The following is a 15,994-nucleotide window of genomic DNA, read 5'->3' as shown; positions in this document are numbered from 1 at the left end:
TCTCAGCTGATTAGGTGGGAATGACTAGTTGGCTCATCTTGGGTCTCAACCTTGCATCATTCAGGTTCCGTAATTCCATGACTTTATTTATAATAATAGTAATACCACTTTTGGTAATTTATAACAAAGTTCAAACCTTGTGAGAAAATTACTGAAGGACATATATGATCAGAGCTGTCAAGAACAGGAAGGCAACTGGAGGATGGGCAAAGTAGGCCCAAGTTCCCCTAATGCTTTTCACCACTTCCACATAGCCTGTTTTTTGTTTTGTTTTGATTTGTTTGTTTGTTTGTTTGTTTTTACTGGGGATTGAACCCAGGGACACTTAACCACTGAACCATATCCCCAGCTTTTTTGAAAAATATTTTATTTAGAGACAGGGTCTCACTAAATTGCTTAGGGTGCTAAGGTTGGTTTTGAATTCATCCTCTGGGATAACAGATGTGCACCACTACTCTTGGCCACAGTATGGTCTTGAAATACTTGCAGTTCCCTCATTGGTAAACCAGCAGTGATCAGTCCATCTTCCCTATAGCAAGACATTTATGTGTACTGTTTAGAACAAACCCTGAAGGGATATTGCAATTAATTATGGGATGGCTTCATATTTCCTGCCTTGACTGTAATCCGGTTTCCTCGTTTGTTAAAGAAGAATAATAGTATAGTGGAGATTAAATGAGACATATATGTAAAGATGTCAATACAGTCTGATGTATAGTGATGGTTTTAAAAATGTTACTAGTTATTATTCCAGCATGCTATTTACAATAATTCAAATGTGATAATGTATGTAAATGTCTTTTTTATTGATTTTATTTTTTTAATACACAACAGTGGAATGCATTACAATTCTTATTACACATATATACCACAATTTTTCATATCTCTGCTTGTATATAAAGTATGTTGACACCCAATTCGTGTCTCTATACATGTACTTTGGATAATGATATCCATCACATTCCACCATCCTTTCTTGTATGTAAATGTCTTAACACAGAATAGTAGGTATTCAACCAGTAAGAACTATTTCTAAATGCAAGTTGATTTTTTAAATCCTTAAGCTTGGAACTGGAGTAGTAGTTAGTACTTGTCTAGCCTGTGTGAGGCACTGGGTTTGATTCTCAGCACACCATATAAATAAAGGGCCATTGACAGTTGAGAGCGATGGCGCACACCTGTCATCCCAGCTGCTAAGGAGGCTGAGACAGGAGGATCGCAAGTTCAAAGCCAGCCTCAGCAATGACAAGCATTTAGCAACTCAATGAGATCCTGTCTCTAAAAAAAATACAGAACACAAAATAGGGCTGGGGATGTGGTTCAGTGGTTGAGTGCCCCTGAGTTCAATCCCCAGTACCCCACCCGCCCCCAAAAAAATCCAAGTTCCAAATTAGATATCCACAAGTAAAAAAATAAAAAGATTTTTTTTTAAAAAGGACCAATGACAACTAAAAAACAAAAATTAAATTCTTATGCTTAAGTAGAGGCAGATTTATCTTGAGCTATTGCTCCAATTAATATTGAGCAGTCACATCTGACTTCAGTGGTGGGAACAGATATAGATCACAGAGTGGTGGCCAGTCCTCTCCCTCAGTTCACTAGGGCATTCTCAGATGTCAGTACCATCCATTCAGCCTGAATTCTTGTTTATTCTTCTTTTGTTTTCAGCTGACATAAAACGGTACAGATTTATGGGATACAAAGTAGTGTTTCAGTACATGTATGCATTGTATAATAATCAGATCAGGGTATTTGGCATATCATGATTTCATTCAGTTATTATTTATTTGTGGTAAGAACATTCAAAATCCTCCCTTCCACTTTGAAATACTCAATACATGTTTAATCATGATTACTCCACTCTACCAGAGAACACTTATTCCCTATTCCTCCTATCTAGCTGTAGTATGGAGGGTCCTCAAAAAATTAAAAGTAGAACTACCATTTGATCCAGCAATCCCAATACTGGAAATATATTCAAAGGAAATGAAATCATTATATCAAAGAGACATCTGCATTCCCATGTTCATGATGCATTATTCACAATAGTCAAGATATTGAATCAACCTAAGTATCCATCAAATGATAAATGGATAAAGAAAATGTGGAATATATACACAATGGAATATTATTCCACCATAATAAAAGAAGAAATACTGTCATTTGTGGCAACATAGATAAACCTGAAGGACATTATATTAAGTGGAATAAGCTTCTTGATATCACTCATATATGGAATCCAAAAACTGATCTCATAGATGTAGAGAGTAGAAGAGTAATTATCGGAAGCTGGGGAGGAAAGTCAAAGAGAAGCAGGGAGATATTGGTCAGCCTGAATTCTTTATCAAAGATTAAGAACAGGGGGTCAGCTTGCAGACCTTTGAGAAGGCAGGCCCACTATCTTGAGAAGAGGCAGTCCTGCTATAATAAACAGGAGTATCTAGCTATCTGTTGGCTATAAATAACTAATGTATAGCAACAAATGTTAGAGATGTAATTAAGAACATTTGAAGCCACTGTAGGAAAAATTCTTCCACAGTCAAGATTTTCTTTCTCTGGAATAGTGTATAACATTAACATGGACTCTTGTTCAAGCCTCCTTAGTTACTTCATGAACTGAGCTCATCTTCAGTCTTTCAGTCAATTACAGCTAAGAGTTCTTGTGGGACACTAAATGCACAGGCTGCATACAGAATGGGCCAGCTTACTTGATAGCACCTGTAAGTAAAGCAGAATGGACTCCCCATAGAGGCTCATTTTGTAGGTAGATAACTTTTATCCTGCCAATTGTGTGAGTTTCTCTGACAGAATGTCTGAGTTCAGTCTCTTTACCTTCACATCCTGGATATGAACCACCATGTAATCCAACATGTTATTTTGAGTTTTCCTATTTCTTTAACCTGAAGTGGTGAGTCAACATGGTCTTTTAAACATGAAAGTTCCCAAGAAGTTGCCACAGCTGAGAAGGACTCTGCAGTGGAAGACAGCCTGAAAAACAGGCTGATGTTACCCGTAACAGCTTCTAGGCAAAAGCAGAGTGATAAAGATGAAACCAAAGGACTACAATGGTCCCAACTGGAAAAGAGAGAGAGGTAGGGAGGAGAGAGAGAGAGAGGGAGGGAGGGAGGAGAGAGAGAGAGAGGGAGGGAGGAGAGAGAGAGAGAGGGAGGGAGAGAGAGAGAGAGGGGTGAGATGTAGGTGAATGTGCCCTTGGCTATATGGAGAAGGCATTGCTGGAAGAAGACTAGAACGGGGCCCTCTGCAGCATGGGGTCCAGGACAAGGATCCTCTAACAGCGGTCCAAATGCAGTACTGAAAGTAGATACCCTTCTGTTATGGTATTGGAACCTGATGGGAACTGCAGCCCTGGAGTCCAAGTGCAATTCCAGCATGCCTTCTCAGGCAAGGCAGGTACTGTGCAGCTCCAGACCCCCTGGTTATCTTCTTTGTGGTCTAGGCTAATTCTCTAGCCAGTTAGAGGTATGTTACCCATAAAGTATTCCTTCCCACCCAATTTAACCATAAACTATTTCAAAAATTTAAAGGAAATTGTACTCACTTTGGTTTCTGATACTGCCTTCATATCCTTCCAACTTGTATATAAAATATTTCAATAAGAGTACTTGTCTTGCCTTCACTTTTTAAATTACTGTTGTATCAGTCAAAGACTATAATCCCAGCCACACTTCCTCCAATTCCAGTACCAGAGCCTTGGCCAACATCTTGAAATTCACAGTGAATAAAGAAAACAGGTCTCTAATTTAAATATGCTTGACCTTCTGTGGGGAGCAGAGTAATCACAGCTTTGTCATGCTCTGGTTTGGTTCAGTGGGTATAAAAACATGTTCTGATAAAATCAGGATAGATGCAAATTTCCCACCGTCCTTCAAACTAAACCCAGCAAAAAGTTGTTCTGGTTTGTAATCTCATTGGCTTAAGACTAAGCTTGCCCTGGGATTTTTCCTATTGAAGGAGATGGTTTGCAAGTCCAGTCTTGCCAATAGTGTGACTTGGTAGCTTATTGTCCTTATAGGAACTTTCTCCCCTCTAACTGAATACATTTTTTAAAATCTGTATATTTACAAGAACTAGAAGTCTCCTATCAGTTGTACTAAGCCAAGTGGTGGTTGGCTGACATGCTCTCTGCTAGATTGGAAAATGTGAATTTCTCCCCAGGAGCAAAATCTTGTATGAATTTTTTCCCAGTTTTCTCTCCACTTTGAAATCTACTTCAAAGTTATTATTTGGCTAAAGGGTTATGTTTTCCTTCCCTTGAGGTCTATAGGATTTGCCTCTGATGTGTGACTGGGGCACAGGTTTTCCTTCTACTCTCTCATTTTGACTACATTACATGGGAACATAATCATTCTCACCCCCAAATATTAAAGGAGATGCAATTTCCCTAAATAAATCTTTAGAAAACTGCAAAAGCCTATTTTACCTCTATGTATTCTTTAAAGATGCTCAACCCAAGAAAGAAATAATTAGTCTTCTGTTTACTTGCTCTATAATTATAATTTTAAGAGTCAGTGAACAGATAGTAAATGTGTGATTAATGGTAAAATTTTTAGAGATAAGAACTTTTTTTGAAAAGAAATTAGTTCAGAGTTTATTTCTGGTTTGTGGATAACACCATTAAATATGGCTCTGCACACTCTGTGCTGGGAACTAAACAACTAATAGAGACCAATTAGATCAGATAGGATATCACAAAACTTGGTGATTCACTTTTACTGTAGTCAATGAACAAATGCTTAACTAAACTTCATAATGTTATGTGAAGTCAACATAAAGTAAATAGAAGGGCTGTCATCTCTTTCAAGGAAAGGAGAGAGAAGTTGAGTTATTTAGAGAAAGTGTGTGGTTGTGTTCACATATAGTGTGAGAAGCCAGCTTCAAGGGCATGTCAGCATTCATGATGTTGTATTAAGTTCAAATTTTTCCTGCATTATCATGTGAAACACTCCTTGGCAGCTGTTCAGTACCTAAAGTATTTCTTTCCACTCTGTGATGTTTGTGAGCAGAAAAGAAAATTATGCATATGAATCCATTCCTATAGTTATCTTTCAACAATACCTAAGGGAGCAGCCAAGTTACTTCTCTATTCATTTACAGAAAATAGACTTCAGCCTTCCACTCAGCTGTGCCAGGAACCCTACATTTCTGTTTTCAGAATCAAGACTTTAATGATAATGGCTACCATTTACAGAACATCTATTATATGTCAGATGCAGAAAGATACCTGATGTGTTTTTCCCTTTATTTGATTCTTTAAAAACTTTTTAATGTAATTTTGTAAGTTACTCATACAATGTGTTTGATTCCTCAAATGAATATAGAACTGTCTAAAGAGAAGATAATTGATGATTTGTGCCAACACTTCTCCCTTATCTCATCCCTCTCATCACCATTGTGAACTCTTCCACTTTTCCCAATGCTCATTTGATATTTCACATTCTCTCTTTCTAATGTTGGTGGCTTTATTCCCATCTTATAAGTAGTAAATATGAAGTCCAATGGTTATTAGTAGTTCTAAAGAACTGAGTATTAACATAGAAGCCTATTTCTACTCAACCACAATGCTTTCATTTGGATAGAGAAACCTGAATAATTAAAAAGCTCTAAGAAAAAATCAAAAGTGTTTCTGAAACCATAGATATCTTTATTGCCAGTCTCCTCTCAGCAGTAGCTCCTGTGGCCATGACATCGTCATAATAATCCTTCCTGCTCTGCCAACAGTGCAGGGCAAAGTAGTGTCACCATTTCCTCACTTCTAGGGCCTGTGCCACACTGACTACTGTGCAGCAACTGCATGTCCAGATAGCTCCATGGCTCAGCATCTGGGAGGGTTCAGATTGTTTTAAAATATATCTGTTCATCAAAAGTAGATAGAACATAATTATATTTGGGGTATCTTCTTTGTTCACACTCATGTTCTACTAAAATAAACTATAATGTTGAATTAGTGAACTAAAGCTAAAATAAATGTATAAATGTAGACTTGTAAGCCTGATTCCTCTCCTCTTCTTTCACTTACATTTTGTTCTCAAATAAAAGGAAGCTTTTTCTTTTTTTTTCAAATTTATGAAAATGCATCAAGACCTCATTTGAGTAATCAAAAATATAAGTGATCATCTATCTCCTGAAGAGCCATCATATTCTCTTACCTAAATGTAGCAACAGGTCTTCTCTTTTTGAACAAAGCAGTATTTTTCTGAAGGTACAAATGTGGACACAATCCATTGTGTAAAGGTCTCATCCGGTTTGATTTCCAGCCACGTGATGAAATCCAGTGCAACACCCTCATTCCCTTGGCAATAAAATGCAACAGAATTAGCCTTGCTTTAGAAAGTAAGTAAAGGAACACATGTGGAGCGTGCTGTCTCTTGACATGGTGTGCCTAGAACTCTTCCCTGGCCTTAGAGAGGGAGGAAATCCACTGACACACCCCACGGCTGTACCTATTGACCACATTCTGATAGCTATTTACCCAGGGAACAATGCCCACTGCCTAAAACCTCTGTCCATGATCACACAAGCTAATCAGAGCCAGCAATGGTCAGTAGTTGGATGGAAGAATGCCAGAAAAAATAACTCAGGCTGCCATAAGTCATCTCTGTGATTTGTAAGTAATACTAGGATCTTGGAGAGTGAGGAGTCAGTGCCCCAGAGTGGTGCGTAGGAGCATTGTTTACAAAGAATCTTTTCTTCCTTTTCCTTTCTTTCTTTGTGTGTGTGTTCTTGTGTGTTTGTATCTTTTAAAATTAATTTTTAAATAAATTTTATTGTGTTTATTTGGGATTTACAAATGATGCTATAGGATACATATAGATAGTAAAATGGTTACTATACTGAAACAGATTAACATCTATCATCTCGGTTACTTTTTTGTGTGAAAACAGCTAAAATATACTTATTTAACCAAAATTCTAACACAATCTGATTTTACTAACTATGATTCTCATTATGGACTTACTCATCCTACATATCTGGTACTTTGAATCCTTGGATATTTTATATTCTTTGACCTATATCTCCCCATTTCCTCCTCCTTCCCTACCTCCAACACTGCCCTTGTAAACACTATTTTATTCTCTATCTCTGTATATTTTATATGACCTTTTAAAAAAAGATTTTATATAAGTTAGATTACATAATATTTTCCTTTCTGTGTTTGGTCTAATTCGTGTAAGATATTCTTTTAAAATTAAACCTCTTAAGGACTTTTTAAACAGAATTTTGATTACATATTCCATAACCATTGTGGAATACTGTCACAGGTACATAAAAAATTATCAGCATACATCTCCAAATAAAAACTAAAGCAAAAAATGTTCAAATCTATAGAATATAAGCAAAGCACTGTGCTAGATGTTTAACACAGTCCATGGCATCTAGAGGCACTTAATAATGCAGGAAAGAACACAGAGTGTCCAGCATTACCAGTTGACAATAGCTGAAATCAGAGTTAAAGAAGATTTTGAGTTACTTCCAATGAAAATGCTTCTAAAAATTACCAGTGAACTGAAGATTCCTAAAAACCAATGTCAAAATCAGTGTGCTATCACAACATTAGCTACATCCCAATCCTTTTACTCTTCCATGCTTGCAGCTCTGATGAAGTCAATGAAAGGTAGAGCTAGGAAAGTTATAATGCAATTTGGCCCACAACTGGTAACTAAATATGAAAATCAGAGTGAATCTAACTAACACAGGGAAATTGAACCGATGGACGACCTGCTGGGTTGGATAGTATTGGAATCATTTGGCTGATGATGGTAATCAGCCACCATTTTATTTTGAAATGGAAGCCCAGTAATCAAATAAGTTTAGTAAAATTTCTTGTGTTTACAGAGAACTAGTCAAAATGATTCTGTATTTTCCTGTTTAAGCATCCTAGTGGAAGTCATGTTTTGCCTTTCTAATTGAATATTTGCTTACATGTGTGTGATACAGTGTCCCTGAATGAAGCAAAAAACACACATCATACTTTTACTTCTAATTTTTGAAGTTTTTCTTTATCCCAAGGCCCCAACTTGCCAAAAAAATATATTTGTACTATAGTGCATCTGATAGCTCTTTCAGTTGATTATCAAACTCTGAAAATCTTGTCACCTATATATAACAAAAACGAGTGTGAAAAGAACACTCGATTAGATGCAGAATGTGCCATTTATCAGCAGCATTTTACCTGAGAACATTGCTTAACTATCCTTTGTTTCCTAACACAAACAATTAGAATATACAGTACCTACTGCCCACCTTACAGGGTTGTTGAAAGAAGCAATCACATATGTCAGAATGACAGAACCAAGCAGAGTATAAAAGCATAGACTTGTAATTCAAGAGCCCAGTTTGAGCTCTGGCACTACTCATGTACTCTGTGTCCTTGGGCAGATAACTTGACTTTTAGGCCTTAGTTCTTAGTTCTTCATGTGTCAAATGAGGATGATAATACACAGTTGTGTCCTTGGGCAAATAACTTGACTTTTAGGCCTTAGTTCTTAGTTCTTCATGTGTCAAATGAGGATGACAATACACACACTTGTTGAGAGGATTAAGTTACACAATAAACAGGGGTGGAGCATCTGTGATAACAGTGATATTGATGAACGTTCCCCATGTTTCAGGTACCTGATAACATATGTGAGAGTGCACTCTAGGCTCCAAAGCCATGCAGTGGAGGCCTAGCTTATGTGCTTTTCTATTTCCAACGTCTGCTCCCTTGTGGCCTTGCTTCTAGAGCCCATAGGCTTGCCAAAGTAGAGGGCTGTTATCAAGGTGCCAACTTCAAGAAGCAAACCCTTGGCTCTATTCATGAAATGTTATCTCTAACCTGGAGGTTGGATTTGGTTGGGTCTCAGAGGAAGCAGATATGTTATTTTGCATTCCTTATGCATTTCTGATGGGCTTCATCATAAGGGTCTAGGATGCTGGGAAAAGGAAAACATATCCAAAAGGAAGAAACTGATTGAGCATATCCTTCTTCTCCCTCAACTCAGCCACCACCTTTTGACTGCCACTGCCTCAACTAAAAGTAAAATTTTCTGTGATTTTGTTATTACTGCTTTTATTATTGTCAAAATAATTGCCACTATTATTAATAGCTAAATATACAGTGACGTATGTAGTGATATTTTGAGAAGAATTCTATTATTACCCTTATACACAAACTAGTGAAATAAGGATTTTGTCAGAGAGGATAAAATACTTGCCAAAGCTAGCAAGTGTTATGGCTGAGACTCAAAGCTGGAGCTGTCTCCTCGAAGCTCCTATTTCCAATTACTATGTTACTCTCTGGTCTACTTATTGACAACTAGGGCTCAAATTCAACAGAGCATGAGTTTAAAATCCATGTGTACCCACCCAGAACTTACACAAGTGAAAATTAGGACACAGACATCAATAAATGCCATTTGAATATTTGTTGACACCAAGATTTTGCAGGAGTTTTCTTTTCTGAAGATTGTAAGAAAGATGCTGCACAAATTAATACTTAGTTTAGTTATCCCAATTCTGATGATTTAGCAAACTAGGGTTCTTGCAATAGATATTTTCTTTCTAGTTTTTTTGTTTTGTTCTGTTTTTTGTTTTAGGAAAGTCTTATTATCTGCAAATTCATTAAAGTCATTGATTGCTCCATTGCTCTAGAACCTTGATAGCCTCTGAGCTTACCATCCTTCCCGCCCTCTGGTTCTCAGCTGTGTGAGAATGGAAAACTTAGGTTGGTGAAGAGGGCACTACACTGGTCCAGTTTGGCTGTGCAACTTCACCTCTGCCCTGCTCTTCTTATTCCCAGGAAAGCCACCTCTTGTCCTTTCTCTGCCTCCAGACAGCCTTCAGAGAAAGACACTCCTAGGCAGTTTGCTCAGGATTGCCAATGCCTTCCCAGGAGAAATGATCTTCTGCTCAATTTGTCCTCTTCTCTGATGAAGACCAAAATAAATCGTTTTGATTGATAGTGAACCAAAATGAAAATTTCCCATGTTATAGAATAGTGAACTTTAACCTTCTGGGAATTTGTTTTCCTACATGAGATGTCTTTTATTATTTCAAGATATATCCTCACATGGTATTTTCATGTTACAAAGATAAGTTTTCTTAAGTTTAATGCAATTTATTGTAATTAATACTCTTAAAAGAAAAGGTGAAGTTGAGTATAGCCGTGTAATTATCAGTAAAAACTATAGGATTTACTATATAAAAAAGCTCATTTAAATGTATTATGTTAATTATATAACTATAAATACAAGTGACATGAAAAGCCTTGATTGTATTTGTTTTGTCTATTTTACTGATGTAGCCTTAATTGCCATGATAAGAAAACACACTGAAATCACATCAGTCTGTTGTGACCACTCCAGCAACCTGCTCTACTAAAATATCAAACAAATGTCATGTCACTGCTTGCCTCAAGGGGGGGGGGGGGAATTAAACACTGAATATGTCCCCCCTTTTAATATTTAGTCAAAATGTGAGCGAGATATCCTTTGTGTATAAACTCCAAAAAAGGAAACAATCACTCATAGTTTTTTTAAAAAAAAAAAAACACCCATGAGTCATTGTAATTGTATTGTCATGAATTATAAACCTCAGAGCAAACTGCAGTAAGTTCCTTAGCAAGTTCCCAAAGTAGCAGATTGGATCCCAGTAGTTATTTCAGCCTTGGGTAATCAATCAGAGAGCTGAAAAAGAATAAATTAAAGGTAACCTAGTTCTTCTATCACCATTGATTTATAATTTATCATAGCAAGTGATACATGCACTGATTGCCTATTTTCTTTAGGATATATACCAATCAACAGACATTTATCTATGATTGATTTCTAACCTACCACCAGTTTAAAACTATTGAGGCAATAGGATTGAGACTAATTTTAACATTAGTTTAGAAAAACATAATTAAAAAGGTAAATATGCTGGATTCAGGAGCCAAGTATAAATTCCATTTGGATGATGTGTAGTTCTGGATTACTAATTTATCTATATGGCTAATCCCCTTCATTAGAGTGCATATTTCAGAATTGGATACAATTATTTACATGTTGAAAGTGGTGATAGTTATTACATGACATTAGTTTCACTAATTCCACCAAAGATAGTTTTTCTTTGCCAACAATCTTCTCTATAAATCCTGTTGTTATGCATGCAATTTTGTTTGCTTTGGGGGTTTTCTAATTTTGAAAAGCACAGATCTAGGCATGATTATTCATGTTTGGGATAAAAAAAAATCCTTATAATTCTGGCTTAGAGAGAAGCTAATACAGTAATTTACTCTGTTCCACAGTCCCAAAGATGATCTTTCTGGCTTTGCTTTTCTCTCTTGTAGCAACCATCCACCTTAAGTTATGCAAGACAAATCATTAAGAAGGAAGGCTTGGGACTCCAGGGCCTCAACAAAGGATTTACAGCAACTTTGGGACGTCATGGAGTTTTCAACATGGTTTATTTTGGCTTCTACTACAATGTCAAAAACATTATTCCTGTCAATAAGGTAACTATTTAATGGATTAAAATCTGGGTGAGGGATGCTATCTCTAATAACAGTTTCATCTGTAGGGTCTTTATCATACCCCAGTCATTGTGCAGAACATTTATATCCATTATCTAATTTGATCCCCACATCAGCCTTATGTATTGAGTGTTGCTATTCCATTCAAATCCAGGAAATAAGGTTTAGAAAGATCAAGTATATTTCCCAGGATCTCAGAGTAAATAGTGAAACAAAGACTTGAACCCAAGTCTGATGTAAAAATTTATTTTCTTGAAGAAGGTACCATATCTGAATATTTTCCATTTATCAGTAATAGGAATTTCTACACACTGTGTTATTCCTTTCTCAGTCACATCACTTTATCAAGAAGTAGAAGTTTTCATATTCTAAAGAAATTTTGAGCTCATGGAGAAAAAAAAATGTCAGTCTAAATTTTAATTTTTGCCTAGATATTTTTAATTTACATAGGTTAATTTAAGGTTAAGCAATAAATAAACTCTTCTAGAATCATTTGCTTCAGGTGCAATATAATTATTATTATTATTATTATTATTATTATTATTATTTTCATTACTTTTAAGGGTAACTGACGTGCCAACTGCCTGATTTCTACCATATAAAGTTAGCAAAGAATGTGTTTCAATCTAGAGTTACAGAATCCCCCCTCCCATGAAGTCACACATCCATGGAGCTAACCTCCTTTTTTAGACTCTGAGACAAGTAATTTGTATAGCATGAGAGAAGTGTCTATTCATCTGATTCTCCAACTCTCTGAAGTCTTGAGACAATGAGCCAGATGTGATGGCACACCTCTGTAATCCCAGCAGCTCCAGAGACAGAGGCTGAGGCAGGAGGATCGCAAGTTCAAAGCCAGCCTCAGCAATTTAGGGAGAGCCTAAGCAACTCAGTGAGGCCCTGTCTCTAAATAAAAATACAAAAAAGAGCTGGGGATGTGGCTCAGTGGTTAAATGCTCTTGGGTTCAATCCCCCCCCCAAAAAAGAAATTACTTACATACAATGAAATGAATTATATAAATTGTTTACATAAATTAGATAAATATTGATGTACCTTACTTATATATATTTGTGAATGTATTTTAGTGTATTTGCTATTACAATAAAATGAATTTATTCTCACTGCTCAGAAAGAAATTCAGAAATATGGATAAGATATACATATGATCACATGTCCCCAAACTTTAAAAAAAATCCACAGATACAGACTTCACCCTACAATTAATCCAAACTCAAGGTATTAAAGTTCTATATTATTAGTAAAGAACCAGAAGCCAGTCATTTTTTTAAACATTGGAATATTCTAAAACTATGAGGAGTTCATTTATCTTTTGCAAACCAACCTTGTTAATAATCTGAACATAATGCTGTATTTCACTGAATAGTGTTATTAAGACAGTGAGCCAGGTGTGGTGGTACACGCCTGTATATATGTGCTGTATGTACCAGACACTCTGGTAAAGCCCAAGATATCCTATGATGACTAAAACATTGCCCTATTCTTAAGGGGCTTCTCCAAGAGACTTAGAGAAACTCTCTGAACAGACACAGTGAAAATGGAACATCATGTTTAGATAAACATCATTTTGGAAGTCACTAGTTAGTAATAATGTGATATTTTATTCTAGATCATGTTTTAAAAAAATGTGCAAATCCTTAGATTTAGCTTTTCTTAATTTGGATCAGTATTCTAAAAATAAATCGCCATCAGTCTTTTTTATATTGAATAAATCATCATATTTAAAAACAATTGGCTTCTCTAACCTTCAAACTAGGAAGGAAGATTTTAAAATTCACGAATATTTATCTTCTTTTTGTAATATCAAAACTTGCCCTACTTACAGCCATTCTTCCTTTCCATTTATAAAGGATATACAAGAATGTAAATTTTATAAGAACAGGGACTTTGTTCATTTTTGGTTTTCTACTGCTGATTCTCAGAGATTAAAACAGTGCTTGGGGGCTGGAGATATGGCTTAGTTGGTAGAGTGCTTGCCTTGCATGCACAAGGCCCTGGGTTCAATCCACAGCAATACCAAAACAAAACAAAAATAGTGCTTGGCACAGAGCAGATCCCTCAGTAAATGTAGATCAAATGAAATAAAGGGATGAAGGAAAGAAGAGAAAAAAGAAGGAAAGGAAAAGTTTGGGGAGGGTTGGGGTTTCTTCCGCTTTTATGGATATTAAAAGGAAGTGTTGGCCTTTGAGGGAGTCACTGTATTAGGTGATACTACTTTATCTAGGAAGCTGGCAGAAATTTTATGGCTAAAGGGCTTAGAGAATTGAATTCGACCATAGTCAAACAGAATTCCAGAAGGAAAAAAAATAGTCACTTAAGGTCATATATAACATAAGTTCTTTATTTTAAGAAGTGAGATATTGATTTGGAAAAATAATTCTAAAAATGGAGGTTTCCATTGACAAAATAAATTTCTCCAAGTTGCCACAGTAGACTTCCAGAGCAGACATGTTTATTGGCAGTAACCAAAAATCCTGATAACTTCCACAGTGTAGACAGGATCCCACTGCCCAGAAAAACCTTTAGAGAATAGAGAACAAAAGGTATGGGAATGACCTCTTCTCCCCATGTCTCATTATATTCACTAGCTGTCCAGTTTTTTCTAATTATATTCAGTGAAATGTCAACCAGCATTTTGCCAAATGAATTTTCTATTAGCTAGATTATACCAGTAAAGAAGTACTTCATTCATTAGTTATGACCCTTAAAAAAAGTCTTCCAAATCTTTAAGTAAAATATTTTGCATTTTGTTTTCTATGGTTTTAGAACCAATTTTTAAATTTGCATTATAATTCTTAACAAGCTGAGAACTCAAGACTTTAACATCTCCCTGTCCCACACCCCTATCCAAAGCACCATTATAACAGGGAGGTTAAAGATATATGGTTTGTCATTATTTTAAAAATGAAGTTTTATAAATTCTACTGTAACCCTTTCTGTACATTAGATTTTCCCTAGTGGAGAAAGCCAAAGCACCGCTTCCTACATATTTGACTATTAGCAATATTAAGTCATAAATCTTGACAGTGCTGAAATGTGCTATGTTGGCTCAGAATTTCATCTCCAAATTTTAGTTTCCAAGCTAGAAGAACTGATTCTTTTTCATTTAATTATCTGAGCACTTGGGCCCCCTAGAATAGGGCAATGGTAGAAACATTATGCAAAAACTGGGGGTCGGCAAGTCTGAGCATGACTCCAACATATATTAACCAAGTGTCTTATAGGTGCCATGCCCTGTGTTGGATACCAGAGGATGCAATAGTGCGAAGCTATCAGATCTTACAAGGCCATGGAAAGTAACAGAACAAGTAAACAAACACATACTTATAATGATGGAGAAATGCACCCAATATAAACCTAGAGGTCAGGAAAGGCTTTCCTGAAAGAGTGTCATTGGAGCCGAAGAATGAATTAAGATTTAGCTGGTGACAGCAGATGGGCACAAACATTCCAGACATATGGAACATCTAAGGAGGGAGGGTGCTAGATGCCTGGGACAAGATGAAAGACAGCCTAGGTGACAAAAGCAAAAGTGTGAAGGCAGGAATCTGGCTAGAGAGACAGGGGACAGATTGAATAAATCATTATAGACCGTGCTAAAGACTCTTATCTTTTTCTAAAGAGCACTAGTGTCTTAGTACATGTTCTGTTGCTATAACAGATTACCTGAGACTGAATAATTTATAAGTAAAAGATGTTTATTTAGCTTACAGTTATGGAGACTGGGAAGTTCAAGAGCAGATAGCCATATGTGGTAAGGACCTGATGCTGCATTATAACATGATGGGAAAAGGCAGAAGAGCAAGCAGAAATTTGCAGAAAAGAAAAGGGGACAAAGGGAACCAGATACTTTATAACAACCTATTCTCACAGTAACTAACCCAATTCTTCAATAACTACATTAATCCCTTTCTCAGGGTCGCACCATCTCTCAATACCTACAAGTTTTGGTAGGGACAAACCGCATCCAAAACATAGCAACTGGGAAGCCAACAAAAGATTTTAAGCAAAGCAATTAGCTGATTTCTCTGACTATAGCATAGAGAATAGATGGAGTAGGAGTGGTGAGGAAAAGGCAGAATGTACATGTAGGAAGGATTTCAATATGAGATGATGGTGTCTTGGACTATAGTGTTCATGGTGGAGACAAGAAGTGGAGACAATTTGAGAAATATTCAGAGGGCAGACTCCATAGGATGTGACAATGGAGTATACACATGCATGTTGAGAAAACATATTGAGGGGATTAATGATGTCTAGATTTTTGGCTTAAACAACTGAAAGGATAATGATACTGATACCATTCTCTGCAGGGGGGGAGGGGGCAGGGAGACACAAAGAGAAAATCAGGCATATGGGAGAATATTATGGGCTCAGCTTGGAAACTGTGAGTTTAACTACATTTGGTCTGCAAAGTGCAGACACTAAGTTCATTGGTTAGATGTGGGTTCTGGAGCTTGAGAGGA

General features: G+C 36.4%; 1 protein-coding gene across 5 annotated transcripts in view; it reads left to right on the top strand.

Annotated features, from left to right (window-relative positions):
* Slc25a21 (solute carrier family 25 member 21) overlaps window positions 1-15,994 on the top strand; it is a 502,454-nt gene that overhangs the window by 463,786 nt on the left and 22,674 nt on the right. For all 5 annotated transcript variants that reach the window (XM_076850212.2, XM_076850211.2, XM_076850213.2 and 2 more), the window contains one exon: window positions 11,330-11,494. In XM_076850212.2, the coding sequence (XP_076706327.1) occupies window positions 11,330-11,494 (165 nt within the window). The remainder of the gene's footprint in view (window positions 1-11,329; window positions 11,495-15,994) is intronic.

This window comes from Callospermophilus lateralis, chromosome 3, assembly GCF_048772815.1.
Source record: "Callospermophilus lateralis isolate mCalLat2 chromosome 3, mCalLat2.hap1, whole genome shotgun sequence".
NCBI classification, from domain to species: domain Eukaryota; kingdom Metazoa; phylum Chordata; class Mammalia; order Rodentia; family Sciuridae; genus Callospermophilus; species Callospermophilus lateralis.
The sequence above is the reverse complement of the archived record's forward strand: the minus strand, read 5'-3'. Positions and strand labels throughout refer to the sequence as shown.